Source organism: Phasianus colchicus, chromosome 21 (assembly GCF_987193195.1).
Source record: "Phasianus colchicus chromosome 21, bPhaCol1.hap1.1, whole genome shotgun sequence".
NCBI classification, from domain to species: domain Eukaryota; kingdom Metazoa; phylum Chordata; class Aves; order Galliformes; family Phasianidae; genus Phasianus; species Phasianus colchicus.
The window spans coordinates 10755039-10780188 of NC_143456.1; the positions used below are offsets into that span (position 1 = coordinate 10755039).

Consider the following 25150-nt stretch of genomic DNA (forward strand, 5'->3'; position numbering starts at 1 on the left):
ACAAATGTGTCAATGGTAATGGATCCCAAGGCATTGTTCTCAGAGCACATCGTGACTGACCACCTTGGGATCCTACAGTCCTTTCTGTTTGAACAGCTGATCTGACTTCATCTTTATAGAAGGCCAAGGATTGTCCTCTTCTGGACCACTGTACTCAGCATCACCCCAGATATCTCCATCCTAATTGTCTGGAGATCCTATTAGTTTCCTAATCTCTATGACACCCAAACCCCCATCCCTCTTCCTTCCATCCCCTGCCCCCATTCAATAGCTCTACAGCTCTGGTTCCCAACAGTGCGATGAAGTGAGGTACCTGGTCTGCTGAATACTGGGACCGGTCCAGAGAGGCTCTGTGACACATGCAGATTATCCCAGCTGGAGTACTTGGTACCATCTGTAATGATCTAGTCCAACTGCCACACAATGAACAGGAACATTCACAGCTAGATCAGGTCGCCCAGAGCCTGGCCCAGCCTCACCTTGGAAGGGACAGGGCATCCATCATGTGTCTGGGTAACCTGTTCCACTGTGTCACCACCCTCACAAGATTTTCTTTGTATCTAACCTAAATTTTTTCTCATTCTTCCCTTTAGGTATTGAAAGGCTGTTACCAGGTCACCTCAGAGCCTTCAATTCTCCAGGCTGAACAGCCCCAGTTTTCTCTCTTTATAGGAAAGGCATTCCATCCCTCAGTTCATATTTGTGGCCATTCTCTGGATGTACTCCGACAGCTCTATGTCTGTGTCCTGCACTGCAGCCATCCAAATCCAGACACAGGACTCCAGGTGAGGCCTCACCAGCGTAGAGCAGAGGGGCAGGATCATTTCCCTTCGCCTACTGACCACGCATCTTTGGATGGAACCCAGCATACAGTTGGCTTTCTGGGCTGGGAAGGTACATTGTTGAGTGCCCACTGCTCAGCCTGTTGAGGTCCCTCTGGATGGTGTCCCGTCCCTCTGGTGTGTCACTGCACACCACAGCTCGGTGTCATTAGGGTGCACTTGACCCCCACTGTCAATGTCACTGATGAAGAGGCAATCCCGGATGTTTATACAAACTTGGCAAAGAAACCCTTGAGAGCAGCCCTGCAGAGAAGGACTTGTGGATCCCAGTGGATAAGAAGCTGGACGTGGGCATCCTGGAAAGACAACTATATCCTGGGCTGCATTAAAAGAAGAACGGCCAGCAGAAAGAGGGAGGTGTAGTTTGTGGTGCGGTGTGTGTGTGTTTGTGGTGCGGTGTTTTTCACTCAGGGTAGTGATGCACTGGAACATGTGCTTTAGAGTCACTTCCAGGAGGATCTGCTCTGCGATCATTCACAGCACAGAGGTGAGTCTGACATGTTGGTAGTTCCTAGGGTCATCATTTTTATCCGTAATAACAGGTGTGCTGTTGTCTTTTTTCTACTCACCAGGGATTTCACCTGACTGCCACAACTTCTCAAATACCAGTGAGAATGGCTTGTTGACTGCATCAGCGAATACCCTTGTGACTCTGGGATGCATCTCATTGGGACCCATAGACTCCTGGATGTTCAGGTTCCTCAGGTGATCGCAAAGCCTATCTTGACTCACAGGGTGGGGCAGGGAGGTTGTTGGTGGGGGTGGCATTGCTTTCTCAATCCCCACCTGCACAGCCAAAGGTGAGGGCTGGGTATAATGAGCAGTTATCAGAGAAGATGGAAGCAAAAGTGTTGTTGGGTATTTGAGTCTTTTCCTTGTTAGTTGTTCTCAGCTACTGAGCTGCTGGTGAGCAGCATCATGCACAGAGTGCAGCCCCCCAATGTATGCAGGGTAGTGCTTTCATTACTGTGCAGCATTAATGGGAGCTGTGGTTCTCCCAGGTGCTGTAACGACTGCATGGAGAGATGTGTGCATCTTCATGAGAACAGCTAGGAATGGAAAGCTGGATTTCCTGGAATGCCCCGGAATCCCACTTTGCTGACTGGTAATTGTCTGTCCAGCAGGTAAGGGCAGCGTACGCACACCAATGTTTACCCATTATGTAGCGTGGCACAACATAGCACTCCCGGAGCTCTTTATTGCATTTTAGAGTAGCCCAAAGGCTGCCTGTCCTTTTCTTCCCACATTCTATTTGTCTCTGGCCTTTCACTGCAGTGTTCTCCTTCTCTTTACCCTAGACATTCTCTACTGCATTTTCTTGCTGTCCTGTTTTGGTGTTCTGTGCTCCATTGTCTTGGCTATTGTACTTGGCTGTCTTTGCTGCATTCTCTTCAGCGTTTGGTTTTGGTGTTTCTTGCCATGTTCTCTTGGCTTCCTGTTTTGGCACTTCCTGCCATGTTCTCTTAGCCCTTGCCTAGGCATTTACTGCTGTGTTCTCTTAGCCTTCTGTTTTGGTATTTCTTGCCATGTTCTCTTGGCCATTGTCCTCGGCACTTCCTGCTATCTCATAGCCATTGCCGGGGTGTTCCCTGTGATGTCCTCCTCGGCGTGCTGTTTTGGCATTCCCTTCCCTGTGCCATTCTCGTTGGCCTCCTGTTTTGGCCTACCTAGCCACCTTCTCTTGGCCTTCTGCATTGGCTTCCTTTGCCATGTTCTCTTTGGCTGCTTGTTCTGGCATTCCCTGCCACGTCCTCTTGGCCTCCTGTTTTGGCACTTCCTGCCGTGTTCTCTTGGCCTTCTGTTATGGTGTTTCTTGCTGTGTTCTCTTGGCCTTTGCTGTTGGCCTTCCCTGCTGTGCTCTCCTTGCCCTTGCCCTCAACATAGCTTTTCATTGGGCATTCTCCTTGCTTTTGCCCTTCCCTTAGCCTTAGCTGTTTGCTTTGCCTTTACCTCAGATTTCCCTTTGCTTGTCCTGGGAGTTTGGCACGCCTTTGCCTTTGGCTCTCTGGGATTGGCTGGGAGGCAGTGTTAATTGTGATGTTGACCTGAACCCCTAGCTTAATGGGAGCTCTAATGATAATTACATTTACCTGCAATGCGTCTGTACACCTAACCCTTAGCCTGATATTAAAAATGTCTCTAACCCTAAATGCAGCAATAAAAATAACACCCCTTGTTTTCTGTCAAATTGACCTTCATCCCAATCGTAGTGCAGAAAAGAAGTTGTAGTTAGTTTAACAATTCAAGCCAACAAATAGCATTAATTTTATCCCTAATGCTCCTTTGTGACATCATCAGAGCAGTGTGCACAGGGTGCAGCCACCGCATGTGTGGGGCAGTGCCTTCATTACTGTATTGTGTCCAACAGGTGGCAGCGGAGAACTCTGGCGCTCCTGAGTGCCGTAAAAACTGCACAGAGCGATCTGTGGCTCTTCATGAGAACAGCTTGGAACAGAAATCTGCATTTCCTGCAATGCTCCGGTAGCCAACTTTGCTGACGGTAATAATCTGCCCAAGAGGTAAGGGCAATGTTTACCCATTACTTAGTAAGACACAAGGGAGGGTACCCGGAGTTCATTTCTGCATTTCAGCGTTGCTTACAGGCTGTCCGTTCTCTTCCTTGTGCGTTCCCCTTGCCTCTCCTCTGTGCCTAGTTATTTCCTGCAGCATTCTCTTTGGTCTCTGTTCTGATGTCTGTGGTGGCATTCTCTTGGGCCTTGCCCTCCGTTTTGGCGTTGCTGGCGGTGTTTTCTTGGGCCCTGCCCTCCGTTTTGGCGTTCTTGGCGGTGTTTTCTTGGGCCTTGCACGGTGTTTTGGCGTTGCTGGCGGTGTTTTCTTGGGCCCTGCCCTCCGTTTTGGCGTTGCTGGCGGTGTTTTCTTGGGCCCTGCCCTCTGTTTTGGCGTTGCTGGCGGTGTTTTCTTGGGCCCTGCCCTCTGTTTTGGCGTTGCTGGCGGTGTTTTCTTGGGCCCTGCCCTCCGTTTTGGCGTTGCTGGCGGTGTTTTCTTGGGCCCTGCCCTCCGTTTTGGCGTTGCTGGCGGTGTTTTCTTGGGCCCTGCCCTCCGTTTTGGCGTTGCTGGCGGTGTTTTCTTGGGCCCTGCCCTCCGTTTTGGCGTTGCTGGCGGTGTTTTCTTGGGCCCTGCCCTCCGTTTTGGCGTTGCTGGCGGTGTTTTCTTGGGCCCTGCCCTCCGTTTTGGCGTTGCTGGCGGTGTTTTCTTGGGCCCTGCCCTCCGTTTTGGCGTTCCCTGCATTGTTCTATTGGGCCCTGCCCTCCGTTTTGGCATTGCCTGTGGCATTATCTTGGTTTTTGTCCTCTGTTTTGGTGTTCTGTGCAATGGTCTCATCAGTCTTGTGCTGTTTTGGTGTTCCTTGCGGCATTCTCTTTGATCTTGTCCTTCATTTTGGCATTCCCGAGGCTGTCCCTTGAGGCCCGGCCTCTGGCGAGGCCTTCCCTTTGTTGTTCTCCATGTCTTTGCCTTGTCTTTGATGTTGCCTTCCCTTGGGTGCTGTCTATACCTTTGCCTTCTGTTTTGGCATTCCCTGTGGCATTCTCCTTCGCCTCCTGTTTTGGCCTACCTAGCCACCTTCTCTTGGCCTTCTGCATTGGCTTCCTTTGCCATGTTCTCTTTGGCTGCTTGTTCTGGCGTTCCCTGCCACGTCCTCTCGGCCTCCTGTTTTGGCATGTCCTGCCGTGTGCTCTTAGCCCTCGTCTAGGCATTTCTTGCTGTGTTCTGTTGACCTTTGCCGTTGGCCTTCCCTGCTGTGCTCTCCTTGCCCTTGCCCTCACCATAGCCTTTCATTGGGCATTCTCTTTGCTTTTGCCCTTCCCTTAGCCTTTGCTGTTTGCTTTGCCTTTACCTCAGATTTCCCTTTGCTTGTCCTGGGAGTTTGGCACGCCTTTGCCTTTGGCTCTCTGGGATTGGCTGGGAGGCAGTGTTAATTGTGATGTTGACCTGAACCCCTAGCTTAATGGGAGCTCTAACGATAATTACGTTAACCTGCAATGCATCTGTAAACCTAACCCTTAGCCTGATGTAAAAAAAAAATGTCTCTAACCCGAATTGCAGCAATAAAAATAACACCGCTTGTTTTCTGTCAAATTGACCTTCATCCCAATCGTAGTGCAGAAAGGAATTGTTAAACTAATAAACTAACTGTGACTTCAAACCAACAAATAGCATTAATTTTATCCCTAATGCTCCTTTGTGACATCATCAGAGCAGTGTGCACAGGGTGCAGCCACCGCATGTGTGGGGCAGTGCCTTCATTACTGTATTGTGTCCAACAGGTGGCAGCGGAGAGGTGCGGTGTTCCCGGGCACCATAAAAACTGCACGGAGAGATCTGTGGCTCCTCATAAGAACAGCTTGGAACAGAAATCCGCTTTTTCTGGGATGCCCTGGAAGCCGACTTTGCTGACTGGTAATTGTCTGCCCAGCAGGTAAGGGCAGCGTATGCACACCAATGTTTACCCATTATGTAGTGTGGTACAACGTAGCACTCCCGGAGCTCTTTATTGCATTTTAGGGTACCCCTAAGGCTGCCTGTCCTTTTCTTCCCACATTCTATTTGTCTCTGGCCTTTCACTGCAGTGTTCTCCTTCTCTTTACCCTAGACATTCTCTACTGCATTTTCTTGCTGTCCTGTTTTGGTGTTCTGTGCCCCATTGTCTTGGCCATTGTACTTAGCTTTCTTTGCTGCATTCTCTTCAGCGTTTGGTTTTGGTGTTTCTTGCCATGTTCTCTTGGCCTCGTGTTTTGGCATTTCTTGCCTTGTTCTCTTGGCCGTTGTCCTCAGCATTTCCTGCCATCTCATAGCCATTGCCTGGGCGTTCCCTGTGGCATTCTCCTTGGCCTCCTGTTTTGGCCTACACAGCCACCTTCTCTTGGCCTTCTGCATGGGCTTTCTTTGCCATGTTCTCTCTGGCCACTTGTTCTGGAGTTCCCTGCCACATCCTCTTGGCTTCCTGTTTTGGCACTTCCTGCCATGTTCTCTTAGTCCTTGCCTAGGCATTTACTGCTGTGTTCTCTTAGCCTTCTGTTTTGGTATTTCTTGCCATGTTCTCTTGGCCTCGTTTTGGCATTTCTTGCCTTGTTCTCTTGGCTGTTGTCCTCAGCACTTCCTGCCATCTCATAGCCCTTGCCCGGGCGTTCCCTGTGATGTCCTCCTCGGCGTCCTGTTTGGCGTTCCCTTCCCTGTGGCATTCTCCTTGGCCTCCTGTTTTGGCCTACCCAGCCACCTTCTCTTGGCCTTCTGTATTGGCTTTCTTTGCCATGTTCTCTTTGGCCACTTGTCCTGGCGTTCCCTGCCACGTCCTCTCGGCCTCCTGTTTTGGCATTTCTTGCCTTGTTCTCTTAGCTCTTGCCTAGGCATTTCTTGCCATGTTCTCTTGGCCTTCTGTTTTGGTGTTTCTTGCTGTGTTTTCTTGGCCTTTGCTGTTGGCCTTCCCTGCTGCACTCTCATTGCACTCACCATAGCTTTTCGTTGGGTATTTTCCTTGCTTTTGCCCTTGCATTAGACTTAGCTGTTTGCTTTGCCTTTACCTTGGATTTCCCTTTGCTTCCTTATATTTCCCTTTGCTTGTCCTGGCAGTTTGGCACGCCTTTGCCTTTGGCTCTCTGGGATTGGCTGGGAGGCAGTGTTAATTGTGATGTTGACCTGAACCCCTAGCTTACTGAGAGCTCTAACGATAATTACATTTACCTGCGATGTGTCTGTCACCCTAACCCTTAGCCTGATGTTAAAAATGTCTCTAACCCGAAATGCAGCAATAAAAATAACACCCTTTGTTTTCTGTCAAAGTAACCTTCATCCTAATTGTAGTGCAGAAAAGAAGTCATAGTTAGTTTAACAATTGTTGTTGTTAATAAGTTGTGTGCACAGGGTGCAGCCCCCGCATATGTGGGGCAGTGCCTTAATTACTGTATTGTGTCCAACAGGTGGCAGTGGGGAGCTGTGGCACTCCTGAGTGCCATAACAACTGCACAGAGCAATCTGTGGCTCTTCATGAGAACAGCTTGGAACAGAAATCTGCATTTCCTGCGATGCTCCGGAAGCCAACTTTGCTGACGTTTCAACTAAGGCTTTGCTTGAGGAGCAATTACTAGATTATGCATTAAGAAAGCAGCAACACAGCCTCTTACTGGGGAAAGTGGTGTAGTGGGGTTTAGTTTCTCTTTTTCTCTGTTTAGGGCACAATTGCTGATTAGCCTTATTGGTCTCTCAACATGTCAAGCCTGTTATAATTCAGAGCTCAGTGAGTTTGTTTATGTCCAAGGGAAAAAGCAGATGCTCTGTTCACTGTGCTGCTGGATCACCTTCCTTCATCTATTCTGCTTTTGCTACACTTTTCTCGCTTGATTCCCTTCTGTTGTTTTTCTTTTTTTTCTAATCTATTTTCAGTTCTTCTGTGATTATGTTCCTCCATCTGACTTTATCTATTCAATTCTCTATACTGTCGTTATCAATTTCATTGTCCCACTTTTCACATTTTAAATTTGCATTCCTTTTGTTTACTTTATTATTCATTTTTCATTCATTTATTCTAGTTTTCAGCTGTTTTTATCTCTCCTCTCTCCATTTTGCATTGCAAAGAAAAATGTTAAATATTGTTTCACTCTGTCATTCTGTCTCCCTGATCTCCTATGGTCTTTGCTGTTAGCAGACTGTCTACTTATGTGAGTAGTTCATTTCCTCATCTCTTTCCTTTAACCTGGTATCTTTGCAGAGTGCTGTTTGACACTTAATGAATTCATTTTTATTTCCAATACTGTGGGGCTTCTGAGACTCCTTTCTGCTCAAATCTCTTTTCAATTCCATCAGACTTTTCTAACATTTTTTTTCTTAAACTTTAACATTTTTTTTCCTGCATAACAAGACAAGAAACCAGAACAGGAATCCATTTGCCTATCTCTGCAATTCTTACACTTGGGGAAAATGGGGCAAGTAAACCAAGCAGCTACAGAAGCACCAAAACGTAGTCCTTCGCTTCCTTCCTCAGTTAGTGGGAACCACTATTAATGGTTGAGGAGAAAATAAAAGGCAGCGCCATGTATGCATGATGTAAATATGCAGTAACAGAAAAAACAGCTACATCGGTCTTCGTAAGAGCAATTCAATACCAATATTTCAAAAGTTTCTTGGAAGGTAAGCTGAGCACGATTTGCCAATGGGAAACTTTCCTTTTTTTTTTTTTTTTTTTTTTAGCCAGGAAGCTGCTTGCGCAGCGCAGGGAGGTTTGTAGCTCTAAGCCCTCTGTATCTTTTCCTGATAATGATTTGGCACAAAGATATAAACAAAAAGCTGAAACACTCAGTGATTATGTAGTCATAGCTATATCTAGCCTCTAGCCTTTTCTGGTACTCTGCTATCACCACCCAAACACAAATCTAGTGGGCTGTTGCAAGAAACTAGTATCTGTCCATAAGGAAATGACTTGCTGAAATCTTTGACTCCTTGCAAGTTTCATCCTTATAAACACTTCACAGACCTAAAATTAAAAGATTTTTAAACATGCAGAGGAAGCTCAAATGAAGACAAATTATACTAAGCCTGTACTAAACTGTCTTAGGAGATGCTTGATCAGCTGTCCTATCTTTCTTTTCATTTCTGTCTTTGTTATATCCAATAATTACTAACACATTGTATCGTATTTTTGTAGTTGACTGTTTTGGTACTCTGAAGATGAGGTGTGTTGATGTAGTAAGAACTGACAGCATGCAGCACATGCAGAAGTTTGGTACTGATGAGGACCGGGGACTTGAAGCCCTTCACTTAAATAAAAGATTAGGAATTTGAATGTGAGCCTCTCTTGATGGTAGCGGGTATTAATTTTAGAAAAATTGTTGGTTTTTTTCTTCTGGTACATATCTTATTTGCAGTTAGCTGCAGATTCATCCAAGTTAGAAATGCTCTTACAAGAGAGTAAGGTAATTTTTGTTGCTGAGTAGGAAGACTTTGCATAATTGCACTAATGAAACTTGATGAAACATGGGGACTTGAAACCCTTCACTTTAACAAAAGATGAGGACTTTGAGTTTGAGCCTCTTTTGATGGTAGCAGGTATTAATGTTAGAAGAATGAATATTATTCATTCTTATTATTATTGCTGTCTTAATTCTCTTTTTTTTTCTTTCCTTTCTTCCTGCAAGGGCGCACCAACCATTGGTCTGCAATCATTGGTAGTTCTCACTCAAAGAACTACATCCTTTGGGAATATGGAGGGTATGCTAGTGAAGGCGTCAAGCAGGTTGCAGAGCTGGGATCCCCAGTCAAGATGGAAGAAGAAATTCGACAACAAGTAAGTGTAATTTAATGTATACTTTAAAAAGAACGCGTCCTACTTTGGATTCTGTCAAGCAGATCAAGCAGGCTGTCTGTCTCTAAAGACTCATTCTTACTCTGAAATTTTTTTTGGTGTCTGAAAGAACATATAAGTTGTAGTGTTATGTACTTAGACGATACCTATGTTATCAAGACATAAATTAGAAATATGTGAGTAAAATGCTTTTTTTTCCTTAATTGTGAAAACGCATAGTTTGTTAAAGGAAAAACTTGAAAATGGCAAGCAGCATGCCATTTTTCTTTTTGAAGTGGTGAACTTTGGCATATAATTTGTTTTAATATTAACAGATTGGGTTTTTTTCTTCTGGTACATATCTTGCAGTTAGCTGCAGATTCATCCAAGTTAGAAATGCTCTTACAGGAGAGTAAGGTAATTTTTGTTGCTGAGTAGGAAGACTTTACATAATTGCACTAATAAAACTTGATGAAACAGGTTTATGGTTAAGGGCAAAAGAGCCTTTACAGTATATCATCCTACAGGGGATTGACTTAGCTGAGCAGAAGTCAATCTTTCAAATAGTTTATAGATGATTTTCATTTTGTTACATGAAGTAGAAAGCAACCAAATAAAGTATGCTGGGATATAGTGATGATTGTTATTAGAATGTCTGCCTCCATGAAATTCAAGGACTCACTAGAAACTCATCGATGAGAGAGAGATGATGTAGATATTAGCATGTAAAATAATGCTATATGTATAATTTTATATGAAAGTATGCGTGGCGGTACAGGTGTGTATGTGTATCGCTAGGATTGCACCACATAGGAGAGAAAGAATTCTCCCAATTCATGACATTATACAGACAAGACAGGTGCCAAATGGAAACAGCATTCAGTAAGGGAAGTTAAGACTGAAAAGATGAAGACAGATCTGATTTGCTAGAGTCCCTTTTTCTCAGTTCTTTCCTGAAGCAGGTGGGACAACAAGTACACTGTTGTTTTGACATTGTGTGGGACTGCTTCACTATTTCACTTCTAGTATGCCGTGAGGCAAGATTTAGTCTTGAATTGAAATGCACTGTTTTAAATGTAATTCTTGGGCACTTTCTGCTTCTGCCAAACTTATTGAGAATTAAAGGTTTCAAAATGGCAGAAATTTTAAAGAAATTATGTGTTTGGTTTTCAGTAATTCAACACTTTTTTTAAGGGTACAAATTTCACCAAAATCAAAATAAATACTATGAGATTGGAAAATAGTACTTCACACTTCAATGATGATCAAAAAATTATCTTAAGAACAAAGGCTTGTTATCTTTGTACTAAAAACAGAGCACTTCTTTGTACAGTCTTTACAAACATCTTATAATGAGAGTTTGGTGTGTGTGAGTGTAACTGTATGAAAGTTTGGCTTGCTCCAGAAACAAAGGGGAGGAGGGAAAAGTATAGGATGAAGTCAAGAAGGGATGTAATTGTGAAAGATCATGCTGAGCAATGGTGGAAGAGATAGGGAATTTGAAGGTAAGATGGAAAAGATGAAAATGGCGACTCATTCTGCTTTCCAGAAACTGTGTTCTCTGTTTTTATGCACCATGCATTTGCAAAAGAAGAGCGGGACTTGTGCACTGGCTCTGGTTCAGAGGTGATTGTGACTTTCAGAGCACATAGCATGGCTAACTGGCTGCAAATATGGCCAGGTTGGATGGGAATTTGGTCATCCTGCTCTAGGGGGAGTTGTCCTTGCCCGTGGAAGGGAGTTGGAACTGGATGATCTTTGTTCCTGTTGTTCCAACCCAAACCATTCTGTAGTTCTCTGAATCTCACAGCTGCTGAGGTCACACTTGAAATTAGTGAATGCTGCAGTTCCTACCTCAGGCCTACCTGCCTGTGTCAAACCTGCAACAATTCCTGTTTCCCTTGTTAGAATTTACTGTACACCACTTCAGCCAGTGAGCTGATGTTATGACTGGATATTGCCTAGAACAGTGCAGCATCTCTATGTACACCGTAACATTTTTATTTGACCTTTTGTTTGTTTTCGATATGCTTAAGCTCAACTAATATTTTTGAGAAGTACTGAGGTAAAGTTCTACAACCTGACCACAGAGCTAGTAATGTGAAGAGCTATTTTGTTGGTATTCATTGAGGCTTTGGTTTCTTTTAGTGTAATTTTTTCATTGCAATATCTTCTATTTGCTTTGAAATCTGCAATGTCATTTCCTTCCCCACACTTCCCAAGCAATCTCTGTATCCATTTCCCACTTCATATTCCACTTTGGGGCTCAGAACTCTGTTGCATCTGCTGTGTTTGCTGTGCAGTCTATGAGGTGAATACATAGCAAAGTACTTGCAAAACTTAACACTCTCTGAGGTTTTATTGAGACCCAAAAACTCTGATTGTTTTGATGACATTATTACTAAAAATGTACTGTTCATGTCTGAAAGAAAAAAAAAAATCTTTTTGTTAATGAAGCTGTTTTCTTTAAATGGTGCTTTGTTAAGAAGTGCCCTAACAATTGTGTCATTAACAAAAGATTCTCAAGCGTGAAAACCTCTGTTCCCCATTTGATGGACTGCTGAATCATTGTCAGCTTTTCTCCCTGAATTGTGCCTTGAATGTGTTGTTACTGTAAAGAGACTGATATTGTTGAATGGATAGTCATGGGTGCTGCAAACTTCCTCTATAGTTTATAGTTTACTTGCTTTATAGCTTATTTCTCTGGGATAAATTAAAAGAACTACTCAACCTTTGTGGTAAAATTTTTGTTGTAGATTGGAAGGAAAAAATAGAGCACATGAAAGTATTTCTAAAAACAGTCTGTCAAGTGATTGATGTGTACAATAGGATAATTCATGCATTATGCTCCAGGGATTGTTCGTGAACAAACAAGGGGCAGACAAGTAATGGTGTGCACAAAAGAACATTCACCAACCTCTTGTATCTCTGAAATATGTTCATTATTTGACTTCTCAACATTTTGGTTTTCAGAAGGTCTGATTTGCCCAAGATCTATCAGCTGAAAAACTACTTGGTTAGAAACAAGTACAAAATTTGAAAAGAGGAATCTTGCATCTGTATTCTGATCGCTTTGTTTAAAAAATAATAATAAATTACATTGATTAAAGCATGTAGGTGTACAAAATAGATTGAAGCATAATGCCCAATATGATTATCATTGACAAATGCACCAAGATGAGAACGAGGTGAAAACAGTGACGGTCTTATTCCCCTTAGTTTCAGTGTCTCAAAGGAGAGCTTATTTGGTTTTGCTTAATTGTTTTAGGAAGAATAACATAGGAGAAATACTAAGTCATTTTTAAAACATGTTGGTGGTAAACTAGGATAGAAAATATTCTGGACCTTGCCATTATCTTCAGGAAAGGCAACCGGTGCTTTCTCCTTATAGCCTGCTGGCACAGAGCTGCCGTTCCCTACAGGTTTGGTTTAATGCTCTCTGAAATGTCAGCAAGTGAGATAACTTCTTCTGCTGTCTTTAGTGGCTATACATTAGACTGACTCTGCCTTCAGAACTCTAGAAGAGCAAGTTAGATGTTTGTAGATATTTTATGTTATAATTTATGTGAAGACAATTTCCTAATAGAAGATGACACCTGAAATATCCAGAACTTTCTACAGAAGGAAAAAAAAAAAAGGAAATTTGGATTGATCCCTATTTATGTATTTTATTTTGAGAACTAGAATTTTAGTATTTCAGTTGAGTAGCTACCATTTCATTACTGGTATTGTAATGCAGCACAGCATTTGTTCGTGTAAAAACACGGTCATTAGGTTTTTCTATCTCAGTGTAATAAAACACCTGAATTGCAAATCGGAATCTTTAATATATTGTTTGAACTATTATATTACTTGGCAAACTATTACTGAAGTACTACCGATTACTGAAGCAGGCTCAAAATTTTAATTTTGTGGGGATTTTTTTTACTTATCGTTATCGTATATGAATAGAAGTTAAAATTGTCCTACCAACCTGGGAGGTTCAGTTGAGTGCTTGATAGAACAGCTAAAAATTGAATACTTGAGCTCTGGAAAGCAGGATACCCCTAATTATGGTTGAGAATAAGGCTGCTTTGCACTTGAAGGTTGTGATTGCTGCAGAAATCTCAGGCTGAGCTCATTTAAAGAAGCAGATGAAGAAGAAATGCAGGGATAAGAAGATAAGACTGGAAAAAGTGTCAACTAGTTTCATGCTAATTGATCAGTGGAGAGCATTGAGAAAAGATTGTTCTGCAGACAGCAGACATCAGCTGCCTGCTGCTGTAGATGGAAATCAGTATAATGAACGTGGTAGGGGAATTTTGTTTAACAGTATGTTCTTAAGTTGTAATGTATTCCAGAAGTAATTATGCTTCAAAGATGAATAACAATTGGATTATTTTTGTGGAAGGTATTTTAAGAAAAGCAAGCTCTTAAATTGGATAATCCCATCTTCTAGTGCTGCAAGCTAACAATTCTCTTGGACTTTCATCAGTCACACCTTAATAATAATAGCCTCTGGTGTTTTAAGACCTAGATTTTCCAAGACCAATTTCCTTGCAAAGCATTTCATTTTCACAGTCGGAAGGAAAAGCCCAAGGTTTTGGAAAAACATACCAAATACCTGGGGTTCTACAAGCGAGATGGGCCCTTGGCTTCTCAAGAGAGCCCCCTTTGTCCAAGGGGCTTTATGTTAAAGCAGAAACAAGCATGCATTTACAAGTGGATATAACAGCCTGTTCCAAGTAACTCCTATCAGATGTCTCTTGTGGGGATTTCAGTGTCTTCTGTAAGATCTGGAAGTTACAGATAAAGCAACAGACTTCTTCATCTTTGGTAGAAACTGCCAGCAGCTCCTGCTCCAGCTGGCTCACCATTTGCAGGGCAGTAGATGGTTTTATGCCTTTTTCCAAGTCTCTCTCCAGCACAGTCCTTTTACACTCAAAGGCATCCTTAGGAATACGTTTCTCTCTCTCATATAAGCAGCTCCACAATTTGCCTCCCTTTTAAAAATGTCTGAGAGGGGTGTTAGCAGTAACCTTAATTTCTCTGAATTTGTTTTCATTTTTTTTCTCCAAATTAGTCAAGGTGAAATCATTTTAGAAACCACTTGAATATCTGGAAAACCTGTCACAAGCTAAAGGAGAGAAGAGGATCGAATCTTCAAGAATCTGTAACTGTTCTTGTAGCCATTATGACTAAAGCTAAATCAGATGCACCTGTCTTGGTGGTTATTTGCGCTGGGAATACGTGCGTGACCATCATGTGGTATCTGCAAATTCTGGCCATCTAAAAGCTTGGAAGTTGCTAACAGCTTGAATTGCTGAATGCATCCATTTTTATTTATTGGGCCTAGAGACAAAAATACCCCAGGTACTTTGCAGACGTAGAGACAGATTTTGTCTTTGATTTTGTGTCATTGCTAACAAAAAATCCATGATATTTTCTTGGTGAGTCGTCTCACTTAATAGAACCAGGTATAATGGTGTTCAGTATAAATGCGTGTGACTGGAATTCTGCCTTCGCTGAAATCCTCACACAGCTCATCTTCCAACTTCAGTGTGTTATGGCATAAAGATTTTTGCATGTGGACATGAAATTTCCTTTTTTTTTTTTTTCTTTCCATAATGTTAAAGAAATAGGATGTCAGATTGCTTTTTTTAAATTTCTTTTATATATATGTATGTATTTTGCTTCAAGTTATTTATTCGTAAGTCATTTCTATACCCGAAAGCAGGTTTGTTCAACTTGAGGCCCATGGACCACGCACTGCAATGTTAACTCCATCTGGGCCAAGTGTGGCATGGAGCGTGGTGCGGTGCCATCTCAGTTGAAGGCAAATAAGTGGATGAGCTTTGGTACAGTAGGTAAACACAGCTCTAGGAATGGCAAAAAATACACAGCCCTGCTTTTTGTCTTGATAAAGAAATTTAAGAACAGATCTCAGTAGTACCAAAAAAAAAAAAAACCCAACATTTTTTTGTTGTTTGCGGCTCCATTTTCAGTCCACAAAAACACATTACTCACAAATGGAATGTATACAGTTGCAGTCCAAAATCTGACCATGTGTCTTTACTAGACTTTCATAAGTCCTTTTTTACCAGAGAAAAATACCCCTAAGCTCACAGTTGCATCTTAGTCGTGTCATTGCTTTTTGGCAGTGTGTGTGTTTGTGAACAGCAGTGTTCAAGGATGCAGTACAGGACGAGTAACATTTCATCAGAAGTCTTTACTGATGAACACCTTGAGAATTCACCAAGAAGGGCAGCCACTGCCATCAAACCAGACTGTTGCTTTAGTTTTGCAAACATAGGGTCACGCATCCTACTAATTTTGCATTTTTGTTGTTCTCTTTTTTTTGTATGTTTTAATTTAAAAAAACAAGTTTTTTTTTTTTACTTTAATACATTAAATATATATTTTATGGCATCTGCTCTGAATATGATGCCGCCTCCTTTACAGTGATGTCTCACAACGTTGGAGATGGATGTTGGTGGGATGGCAGTAGAGCTTGAGTCCTCTCACCAATGTACTGTTCCATTTTGTTCTATGTGAGCATTGGCAGCAGAGGGGCAGTCTGAAGAATGGTGTCAGACATGGAAGTGTGGATGAAGCAGAAGGGTGGCATTGAATTCCTGCATGTGCGAAAAATTTGCACTTATTGTCATTCATTGACACTTGCTGAATGTTTGTGGTTACCAGTGTTTGTGGATGTGAGCACAACGAGGTGGTGGGTGGTGCATTTCAGCAGTGGTTGCAGTGACAGCAGGTCACCTCCACTGGTGCAGGTTGTTATGAGTGCAGCATACAGGCTTTTTTTCGTTGCTGTGAAAATACATAGCTAGTGGTTTGACTATGTTGAAAAAGAGTGTTTTATAGCTAAGAATTTGTTCCATTAAATAGTGTTATTGTACTCTGTGCATCATTTGTAGTTTCTGTGGAAATAAATAGGAGGCATCACTTTTGGAGTGACCTCTGTACATGTGGCCCTAGACAATTCCTCTTCCTTCAGTGCAGCCCAGGCAAGCCCAAAGGATGTTCTATGTGATGCATCAGAGCGAATATTATGTAAAGATGATGGCATGAAGTTTAATGTAGACAGAATAGGTTGAGAAGTGCTGGTAATGTGCATTCACAAAGAATCCTGTGGGCTGCAGAATGATGGAGCTTCCAAAGATGTATGTCTTCTTTGCCTAGGTAAGCAAAGAGATGAAAAAAAGAAGCATGCTGAGTTAATGAATAGTTTAAGAGATCCCTGCTCTAATACTAGCAAGAGATCACAGTAGGAACAAATGCTGAATGTCCTGCTTTTAATAACAAAAAGTTATATTCTATCCTCAGAAATGCTTATAAAGCTTTCAGTTTCAGTAGATAAATATTTATATCTAAAGGGAAGAATTTATTCCCAAAATCACACTGATTACATGTTTAGCATAAAACTGATTACGTTACTTTTTTCAACTCTCTGCCAATAGTTAAAGAGAGCAAGTGTGCCCTCTGAAAGTGTTCAGAAGTCTTTAAAACCAGATCACTGCTGCTCAGAAGCAGTCTACAGGGAGAATAGGAAGGCACCTGCAGTTAGAGCATCTTTGGAAGAGTAAGGAGATGCTTGTCACAGCTTATTTCCAAGCAGAGCTGTGTCTGGTTAATGGGTGCAAAGAGACGCTGCTTGTTAATGCTTCTCTGGGGGCAGTTTTGCAGCTGCTCCAGTTCCTTCCTGGACTGACTCCTTCAGAGTTCAGTGGTGCAGAGGTTGCAGACTGCTTCTTGAAAATGCTCTCAGCCAAGAATTACAAATTTGTCAGTAACCAAGCACGTTTCTTGGGTAAAAAAGGCCCAGACTGAAGTAGTATTCAGGCCATTGTGGCAATTACTTTGTTGTTGTTTGTTCACTAGCCTAAAACATCTGCTGCTTCCTTTTCTCCCCTCATTTCTGTTCTTTTGGAGATGATTGCTGCAAGGAACACAAAATACCCTTCTGAAGGATATAGGTAACAAGAAAAAAATAGAAAAAGATGGCACCTCGCTGTGAGGTTACCTGGCACTACAAGGCACTGCTGTTCTTTGACAAATGCCAAATCAGGTGGAATTCTGGGCCACAGATCTTATTTTGGCTTCTTTTCAGTACTGCATGTCCTATACAAAAAATAATGCTAAAATGATTCACGTCACATAGCCAGATTTATACTGGGTAGAAATGGAGAGAAATTAGTTGATCTGAAACCAGTGGAAATGTTTGTCATTTGCAGTCATAATGTTTCTGTGTAATGACAGTGCATCAAATGCTTGATAAGGTTATGTAGGTATTTTTATTATCTGATGCTTCATGCACGTGTCAGAGAAACTACATACACTGCATTTCCCTGACATTTTATTGGGAAATATTGGTTACAATCAGCTTAGCACAACAACAATAATCTTGTTGTACCTTCTGAATTCATGTTGTTTTCTTTCTTCACCTTTCCATTCCTGAGAGTATGTTTCTGCAATAGACTGTGATGTTTTTGTTTTTACCAATTATAATTTCTCCCTGGACAAATACTAACCAGTGTACTTATATGCTGTGTATTGCCTAGATACAGCATAAATATGCTACTGCTGACAAGAGAAATTACAAACATACATCAGAAGACAAAAATGGACCTTTTACTAAGGGCAGGTCTCATCTTTAATTTTGATGAGTATTGGAAGTGGAACTTGTCTCTATAGCTGAACTAGAAAATGTGTAAAACAGTCTCTCGGGCTTTTGGAAGAGAGACAGAAATAACCTTATCTGTGCACTGTCCCTGCTGGTATTTCTAGGAGGAATCTCACAAGAATTCTCAGCTAGAACACACTTCAAGTAAATGAAACCCTTAATCATCATGCTAGAATGTGAAAGGTTTGGAAAGCATGGTGATATTTTCGTGAGGAATGTTATTGTAGGAGATTCTTCTGTTAAGGAATTGTGAATTAACTTGTTTTCCTTGCTCAGATGCTGAGGTTTCATTTATTTGAAACCTCCTTTGAAGGAGCCATTACGAAAAGAATAGGACCACTCATCTAAAACAGACTAATATAATTAAAAAGTAAATCACTGCTGACACCAAAGTGTATTTAAAAGCAGCTGCAGTGAATAAGATGATTGGATTTCATTGCACAAAAATGAAAGGCATGCAGCCACATGGGACCAATAGTGCTGGGTAATTTATTGTAGAGGAAAAGTGCAGAATAAATCAGTAGAAATGTGGACCTGAAAGAAAAAAAGAAAAAAAAAAGTGAATGTTTAAGACTTTTGTAACTTCCTGCAGAGCTGTAAGTAGTAGTGATTTAGGTCCATCGGCTTGATCGCCGAGGATCGCCGCTTCGGAGCTGTTTCAGCCAGAGTCGCAGCGGCTGATCGCGAAGAACACGTGGATCTCGATCGGTTCCCTCTTCCGGGGGTCCCCGAGACAACAGAGAAGCCCGGCAGATCTCGCGAGAGCGGCTGACGCAGCGGGGGCGTTGCCAGGGCAACGCCTTGAAAAAACCTCCGGGAGGGCAGCGACGCGTCGCTGCCCACCAGGGCGGAGAGGAGAGGCGTTATCACTGTGAGGTAAGTGGCAGGTGCGGGGTCACCCATTAACGACCTGGTAAGGGGGCGAGGGCAGAGCCAGCACTATCAGCATCAGGGTGGGGCTTATCGGTCACGCCCTGTTAAGGCTATTCTAGTTGTGCTAATTAGTCTTCAGGTTCTCCATGGCTCCACCCCGGCGGAAGGCTACTGTCTCTAAAAATAATGTGGGGACCCAGACAGAGGCCCCCTGCACATGTAAAAGAAAGACTGCCAAGAAGAATGCAGAGGTGCAGACTGAGGTCCCAAAACAACATGCTAGTGTGCAGGTCACTGGCTGTGATGAGTGCCAGAGCCTGGCCCTTGCAGTGCCAGGCGATGGAGGCAGCACTTGTGTAAGATGTGACCAGCTAAAGGACTTACTTTGCCTTGTGGTCAACCTGAAGGAGGAGGTGGAGAGGCTAAGGACCATAAAGGAATGTGAGAGGGAGATTGATTGGTGGTGCCAGTCCCTATCAGCCCCGAGATCTTGGCACACAGCTGAGGCTCTGCGTGGAGCGTGTCACTCCCTGCCGCCTTGCAAACAGGTAGTAGAGGGGAACCGGCAGGTAGACTGTGTTCCTGCTGCAGTGCAAGGCAATTTGAGAGCAGAGCAAGGCAATCTAAGGGAGGAGGAGGAGTGGAAAAGGATACCAGCTCGGCGAAGTGGGCGTCCTCCATCCTGACCATCCTCGGCTCCCCAGGTGCCTCTGCAAAATAGGTTTGAGGCCCTGAATCTCGAGGGAGAGGTGAGTGAGGGGGTGGAGGGAGGTCCACCTGTAAGGTTGCCTCGGGCGAAGCGGTCGACCCCACGCCTCAAGACTGCCTCCGCCCGGAAGGACAGAAGGGTGGTTGTCATAGGTGACTCCCTGCTGAGAGGAACGGAAGGCCCTATATGTCGGCCTGACCCTACCCGTAGGGAGGTGTGCTGCCTCCCTGGGGCAAGGGTCAGGGATATTGCTAGGAAACTTCCTGGTCTGATTGGCCCTTCTGATTATTACCCATTATTGATAGTTCAAGCTGGCAGCGATGAAGTCGCTGAGAGAAGCCTGAGGTCTATCAAGGAAGACTTCAGGGGACTGGGGCGGGTAGTTGAAGGAACGGGTGTGCAGGTGGTTTTTTCTTCCCTACCTTCAGTGGCAGGGAAGGATACCGAGAGCATCCAAAAAACCCGCCTCATAAATAAATGGCTAAGAAGTTGGTGCAAGCACAGGAACTTCGGTTTTTTTGACCACGGGGCAATTTACTCTGCGCCTGGCATGATGGCTGCAGATGGAAGTAGCCTGTCTCCAAGGGGTAAGAGGATCCTAGCCCAGGAACTGGCAGGGCTCATTGAAAGGTGTTTAAACTAGGTATGAAGGGGGAAGGGGACAGAATGAGGGCCACTGGGGTTGAGCGGGTAGTTCGTGGCTCAAAATGGAGTTCGATGGGTGAAAAGGGTGGAGTTCAAAGGGATGGAGAGAGGCAGGGGGGTGCTGCTTCCCTAAAGTGTCTATACACTAATGCGCGCAGCATGGGAAATAAACAGGAAGAGTTGGAGATCTGTGTGCGGTCGCAAGGCCATGATCTCATTGCGATCACGGAGACGTGGTGGGACAGCTCGCATGACTGGAATGTTGTCATGGAGGGCTATGTGCTTTTTAGGAAAGATCGGCTGGCGAGGCGGGGTGGTGGAGTTGCTCTTTATGTGAGAGAGCAGCTAGAATGTATTGAACTCCACCTGGGGGAGGGTGATGTAGCAGTGGAGAGCTTGTGGGTGAGAATCAAGGGGCAGGCTGGTATGGGTGACACCGTTGTGGGTGTGTACTACAGGCCCCCTGATCAGGAGGAGGAGGTTGACGAGGCCTTCCACAAGCAACTGAAAGTAGCGTCGCAATCCCAGGCGCTGGTGCTTATGGGGGACTTCAATTATCCAGATATTTGCTGGAAAAGCAACGTGGCCAGGCATGCGCGGTCCAGACGGTTCCTGCAATGTGTCGAAGACAACTTTCTGATGCAGATGGTGGAGGAACCAACGAGGGGAGGGGTGTTACTGGACCTTATTCTCACAAATAAGGACGGGTTTGTTAAGGAAGTAAAAGTTGGGGGTAGCTTGGGTTGTAGTGACCACGAGATGGTGGAGTTCAAGATCTTGAGTGGAAGGAGCAAAGCAAAAAGTAGGATTGCTACCCTGGACTTTAGGAGAGCCAACTTTGATCTCTTCCGGGACCTACTTGGAGCTATCCCGTGGGCTAGGGTGTTAGAAGGTAAGGGGGCCTGTGAGAGCTGGTTGGCATTTAAACAGCTCTTCTTCCAAGCCCAGGATCGGTGCGTCCCTGTGAGCAAGAAATCAGGAAAGGGTGGCAGGAGACCTGTGTGGATGAGCAAGGAGCTCATGCACAAACTCAAAGGGAAAAAGAAGGTCCATGAAATGTGGAAAAAGGGTCTGACCACTCGGGAAGAATATAGAAATGTTGTCAGGGCCTGCAGGGATGCGACGAGGAAGGCTAAAGCCCACCTGGAATTGAATCTAGCAAAGGTGGTAAAGGATAATAAAAAAGGTTTTTTTAAGTATGTTAACAGTAAAAGGAAGACTAGGGAGAATGTAGGTCCCCTACTAAGTGAGGGGGGTGTTCTGGTAACGGGGGATGCTGAGAAGGCGGAGATACTGAACGCCTTCTTTGCTTCTGTCTTCAGTGAAAAAGCTCCCCCTCGGGAATCCCAGGCCCTGGTGGTTAGTGAGAAGGTCTGGGGAATGGCAGACTTCCCTTTAGTCAGGGAAGAGGTGGTCCGAGAGCGCCTAGGCAACACCAATGTTCATAAATCCATGGGACCCGATGGGATGCATCCACGGGTGCTGAGGGAGCTGGCAGAGGTGATTGCTGAACCGCTCTCTATCATCTTTGAGAGGTCTTGGAGAATGGGGGAGGTGCCTGAAGACTGGAGGATAGCCAATGTCACTCCGGTCTTCAAAAAGGGCAAGAAGGAAGATCCAGGTAATTACAGGCCAGTCAGCCTCACCTCTGTCCCTGGAAAGGTGATGGAACAGATTGTGCTGGATGCCATCTCCAGACAACTGGAAGAAAAGGAGGTTATCAGGAGTAGTCAGCACGGGTTCACCAGGGGGAGGTCGTGCTTGACCAACCTGGTAGCCTTCTATGATGTTGTCACTGGCTGGGTGGATGGGGGGAGAGCAGTGGATGTAGTCTACCTTGATTTCAGCAAGGCATTTGACACTGTCTCCCACGACATCCTTATAACGAAGCTGAGGAAGTGTGGGATAGATGAGTGGACAGTGAGGTGGGTTGAGAACTGGCTGACTGGCAGAGCACAGAGGGTTGTCATTGGCGGTGCAGAGTCTGGTTGGAGACCTGTAACCAGCGGTGTTCCCCAGGGGTCGGTGCTGGGACCGGTCCTGTTCAACATCTTCATCAATGACCTTGATGAGGGGGTAGTGGCCACCCTCAGCAAGTTTGCTGATGATACGAAGTTGGGAGGATTGGCTGACACGCCCGAAGGCTGTGCTGCCATTCAGCGAGACCTGGACAGGCTGGAGAGCTGGGCAGTAAGGAACCAGATGAAGTTTAACAAAAGCAAGTGTAGAGTCTTGCACCTAGGGAGGAATAATTCCATGCACCGGTACAGGTTGGGGGATGACCTGCTGGAGAGGAGCTCTGCAGAGAGGGACCTGGGTGTCCTGGTGGACGACAGGTTGGCCATGAGCCAGCAGTGTGCCCTTGTGGCCAAAAAGGCCAATGGCATTCTGGGGTGCATTAAAAGGAGCGTGGCCAGCAGGTCGAGGGAGGTGATCCTCCCCCTCTACTCTGCCCTGGTAAGGCCTCATCTGGAGTACTGTGTCCAGTTCTGGGCTCCCCAGTACAAAAAAGACAGGGATCTCTTGGAAAGAGTCCAGCGGAGAGCCACAAAGATGGTGAAGGGCCTGGAGCATCTCCCCTATGAGGAAAGGCTAAGTGAGCTGGGTCTGTTTAGCCTTGAGAAGAGAAGACTGAGAGGGGACCTGATCCAGGTCTATAAATATCTAAGGTGTGGGGGGCAAAGTGGCGAGGCCAGACTGTTTTCAGCAGTGTGTGGAGACAGGACAAGGGGAAATGGCCAGAAGCTGGAGCATAGGAAGTTCCGCACCAATGTGCGCAAGAACTTCTTTACGGTGAGGGTGACGGAGCACTGGAACAGGCTGCCCAGGGAGGTTGTGGAGTCTCCTTCTCTGGAGATATTCAAGACCCGCCTGGACGCCTACCTGTGCGACCTGGTGTAGGGATCCTGCTTTGGCAGGGGGGTTGGACTCGATGATCTCTGGAGGTCCCTTCCAACCCCTACGATTCTGTGATTCTGTGATTCCAGGGACTGAGAAAGGCTGATACAGTCAGGACTGCAGTCTAGATCACGAACAGGGAGGGACTCACAACAGTTTGGACATGCCTGTGTCTGGGAAGGATGCAAAGAAATGTATGTAAAACAAGTGCAAAGAGAGAACTCCTGATTATTTAATTGTTTCAGTAGTCTAGTCACATAAAGTGTTTAATTCTGACTCACCCCTCCACTCCAGTAAACAGTGTCTTCCTTGAAAAACGGTAATAATAATTTCACTTTTTCTTGACTGTGTGATTTCCTTCTGATTCATATATATATATTTCATTTCATCTACATAGTTCCTATGAACTGTTACGCCTTGTTGGGGTTTTGGCACAACAGGTAGCTCTGCATGAAGCCTGCTGGTACGCAGAATGCGTGGCTTTGTAAGCTATCAGGATTGGATGGAGAGGCAAAAACATATTTACTCTTCAAGGCAAAGCAAACAACAGCTGAGGGCTTGGTTGGTAACATGCCTCTTAGGGATTCTGCGTGGGTTTTGGCTTTGTGAAAGATGTTTTTTGAGTTGAAGATTGTCCTTGACCTTGATAGTTAATTGGTTAATACAAAATTAAAATAATTAATGTGTTCCACAGACAGCTGGTTGCTGGATTAAATAATGTTAGATAACCAGAACTTCAGATCTACAGTTCAATATGTAGATGGTATGTATGTAATTAATTGGGATTTTTCAAAAGATCTATTGTGAAGTCATTCAGTTTAGTAGAGAAAGCTCGGTCTCCCTGCCTGTACTTGTGGATTAGCACCTGTTGCTTCTTGAGACTTGGAGACAAAACCAGTGGTAAGATGACTGTTGTTCTCACAAAGCACGCTGTCACATCACCATAGTGATGGAAGTTAGTGAATGTGCTTAGGAAGAGACCTTCTGATCTGCAGGTGGCTCATTTGGGTTGCTAACATTTCCTTAGCTTCTGTGTCTGTACATTGGTGCAAATGATTTACAGAAGAGCTCTCTAATTGAACTTAATTATTGGTCTAAAGCATTTTTATGTTCTTTGAGACAAGATGCCATGAAAATACAAATACTTTGTGTATAAGTTGCTCAACAGATGTTAGAAGAATGCCACAGTAAGTACATATTTAATAGACTTCCAGTAGGTCTTCCCTGGAGCAAGAACTGAACAATTTTATTGTATGCACACGTCTATCAGTTTGTTCCAGTGTATAACTGCAGCATCAGGAGGGGACAGGATGGAACCACCCTGTGTTTTTGAGTGCTTTTGCATTGGGAATTATCCCTATCTGGGCAAAGGACAATGTATCATTAAAGTTACTCCAGTGTGCAGTCCAAGCACTGGCTTCATAATGAGACACAGCATTAAACAGGCCTTGCTGCTCTGATTCTTAACCTTAAGCACTTCAGGTGCTTGCCCTCCAATGATGGAGCACTGCTAATCTATTTAGAGATTACTAAAAAGAAAACAGCCTAATTTTATTTTAAGGATTAGGAAATGGTTTTAATAATGTAACTTCTCTAAAAATGAAAATAATGTAACTTCTCTAAAAATGCTTGTGTTAGTGCTGGTCTAAGTCCCCCAGATGTCTGTGAGGAGAGGGGACATGAGGGAGAAAAAAGAAAGGAGGAAGAAAAAGAAATAGATCAGTATCCAATATCCCTGACTTAAAGAAACTGAGCACAATTATAACACTGTAAAATTCTGTTTGCAGAGGTGCTAGAAAAGAGATTATTAGATTTATAAAGAAATCTGAATGAAATGATGATAACAATAAAATGTTCTACTAATGGAACGAGAAGTATGCTTTTTGGGGCTCTGAATATCTCATAAGTATTCAAAACACCTATTTCATGGCATAATAATGCATTGTGTCATTTCACTAAAACATGACTAACAGCTTAACTCCAAAATTCAAACCTAACTTCAACACACAAGCCTCAGAGATGAGCACATAAATTGGTCAGCGTACGTAACATTTCAAAACAAGGGAACAGCACGGGATGTGCATCACAGTAGGCATTTTTACCAGCATCCTTGGGTGTACAGCCTAGGTGTGTCCTTGTTAGCAAGTGCTGTTCTGCAGACAAAAAGAAAATACTTTTATCTACACCTCATTGCAGTGATAGTCTCTTTTCTT

At 44.0% G+C, this 25150-nt stretch overlaps 1 protein-coding gene across 1 annotated transcript in view; it reads left to right on the forward strand.

Moving 5' to 3' along the window:
* Positions 1-7900: 7900 nt before the first annotated feature.
* LOC149915326 (spondin-1-like) overlaps positions 7901-25150 on the forward strand; it is a gene marked incomplete at its 5' end in the record, with an annotated part of 55049 nt that continues 37799 nt past the window's right edge. The window contains 2 exons of the mRNA XM_090122305.1: positions 7901-7985; positions 8990-9138. Of these exons, the coding sequence (XP_089978431.1) occupies positions 7901-7985; positions 8990-9138 (234 nt within the window). The remainder of the gene's footprint in view (positions 7986-8989; positions 9139-25150) is intronic.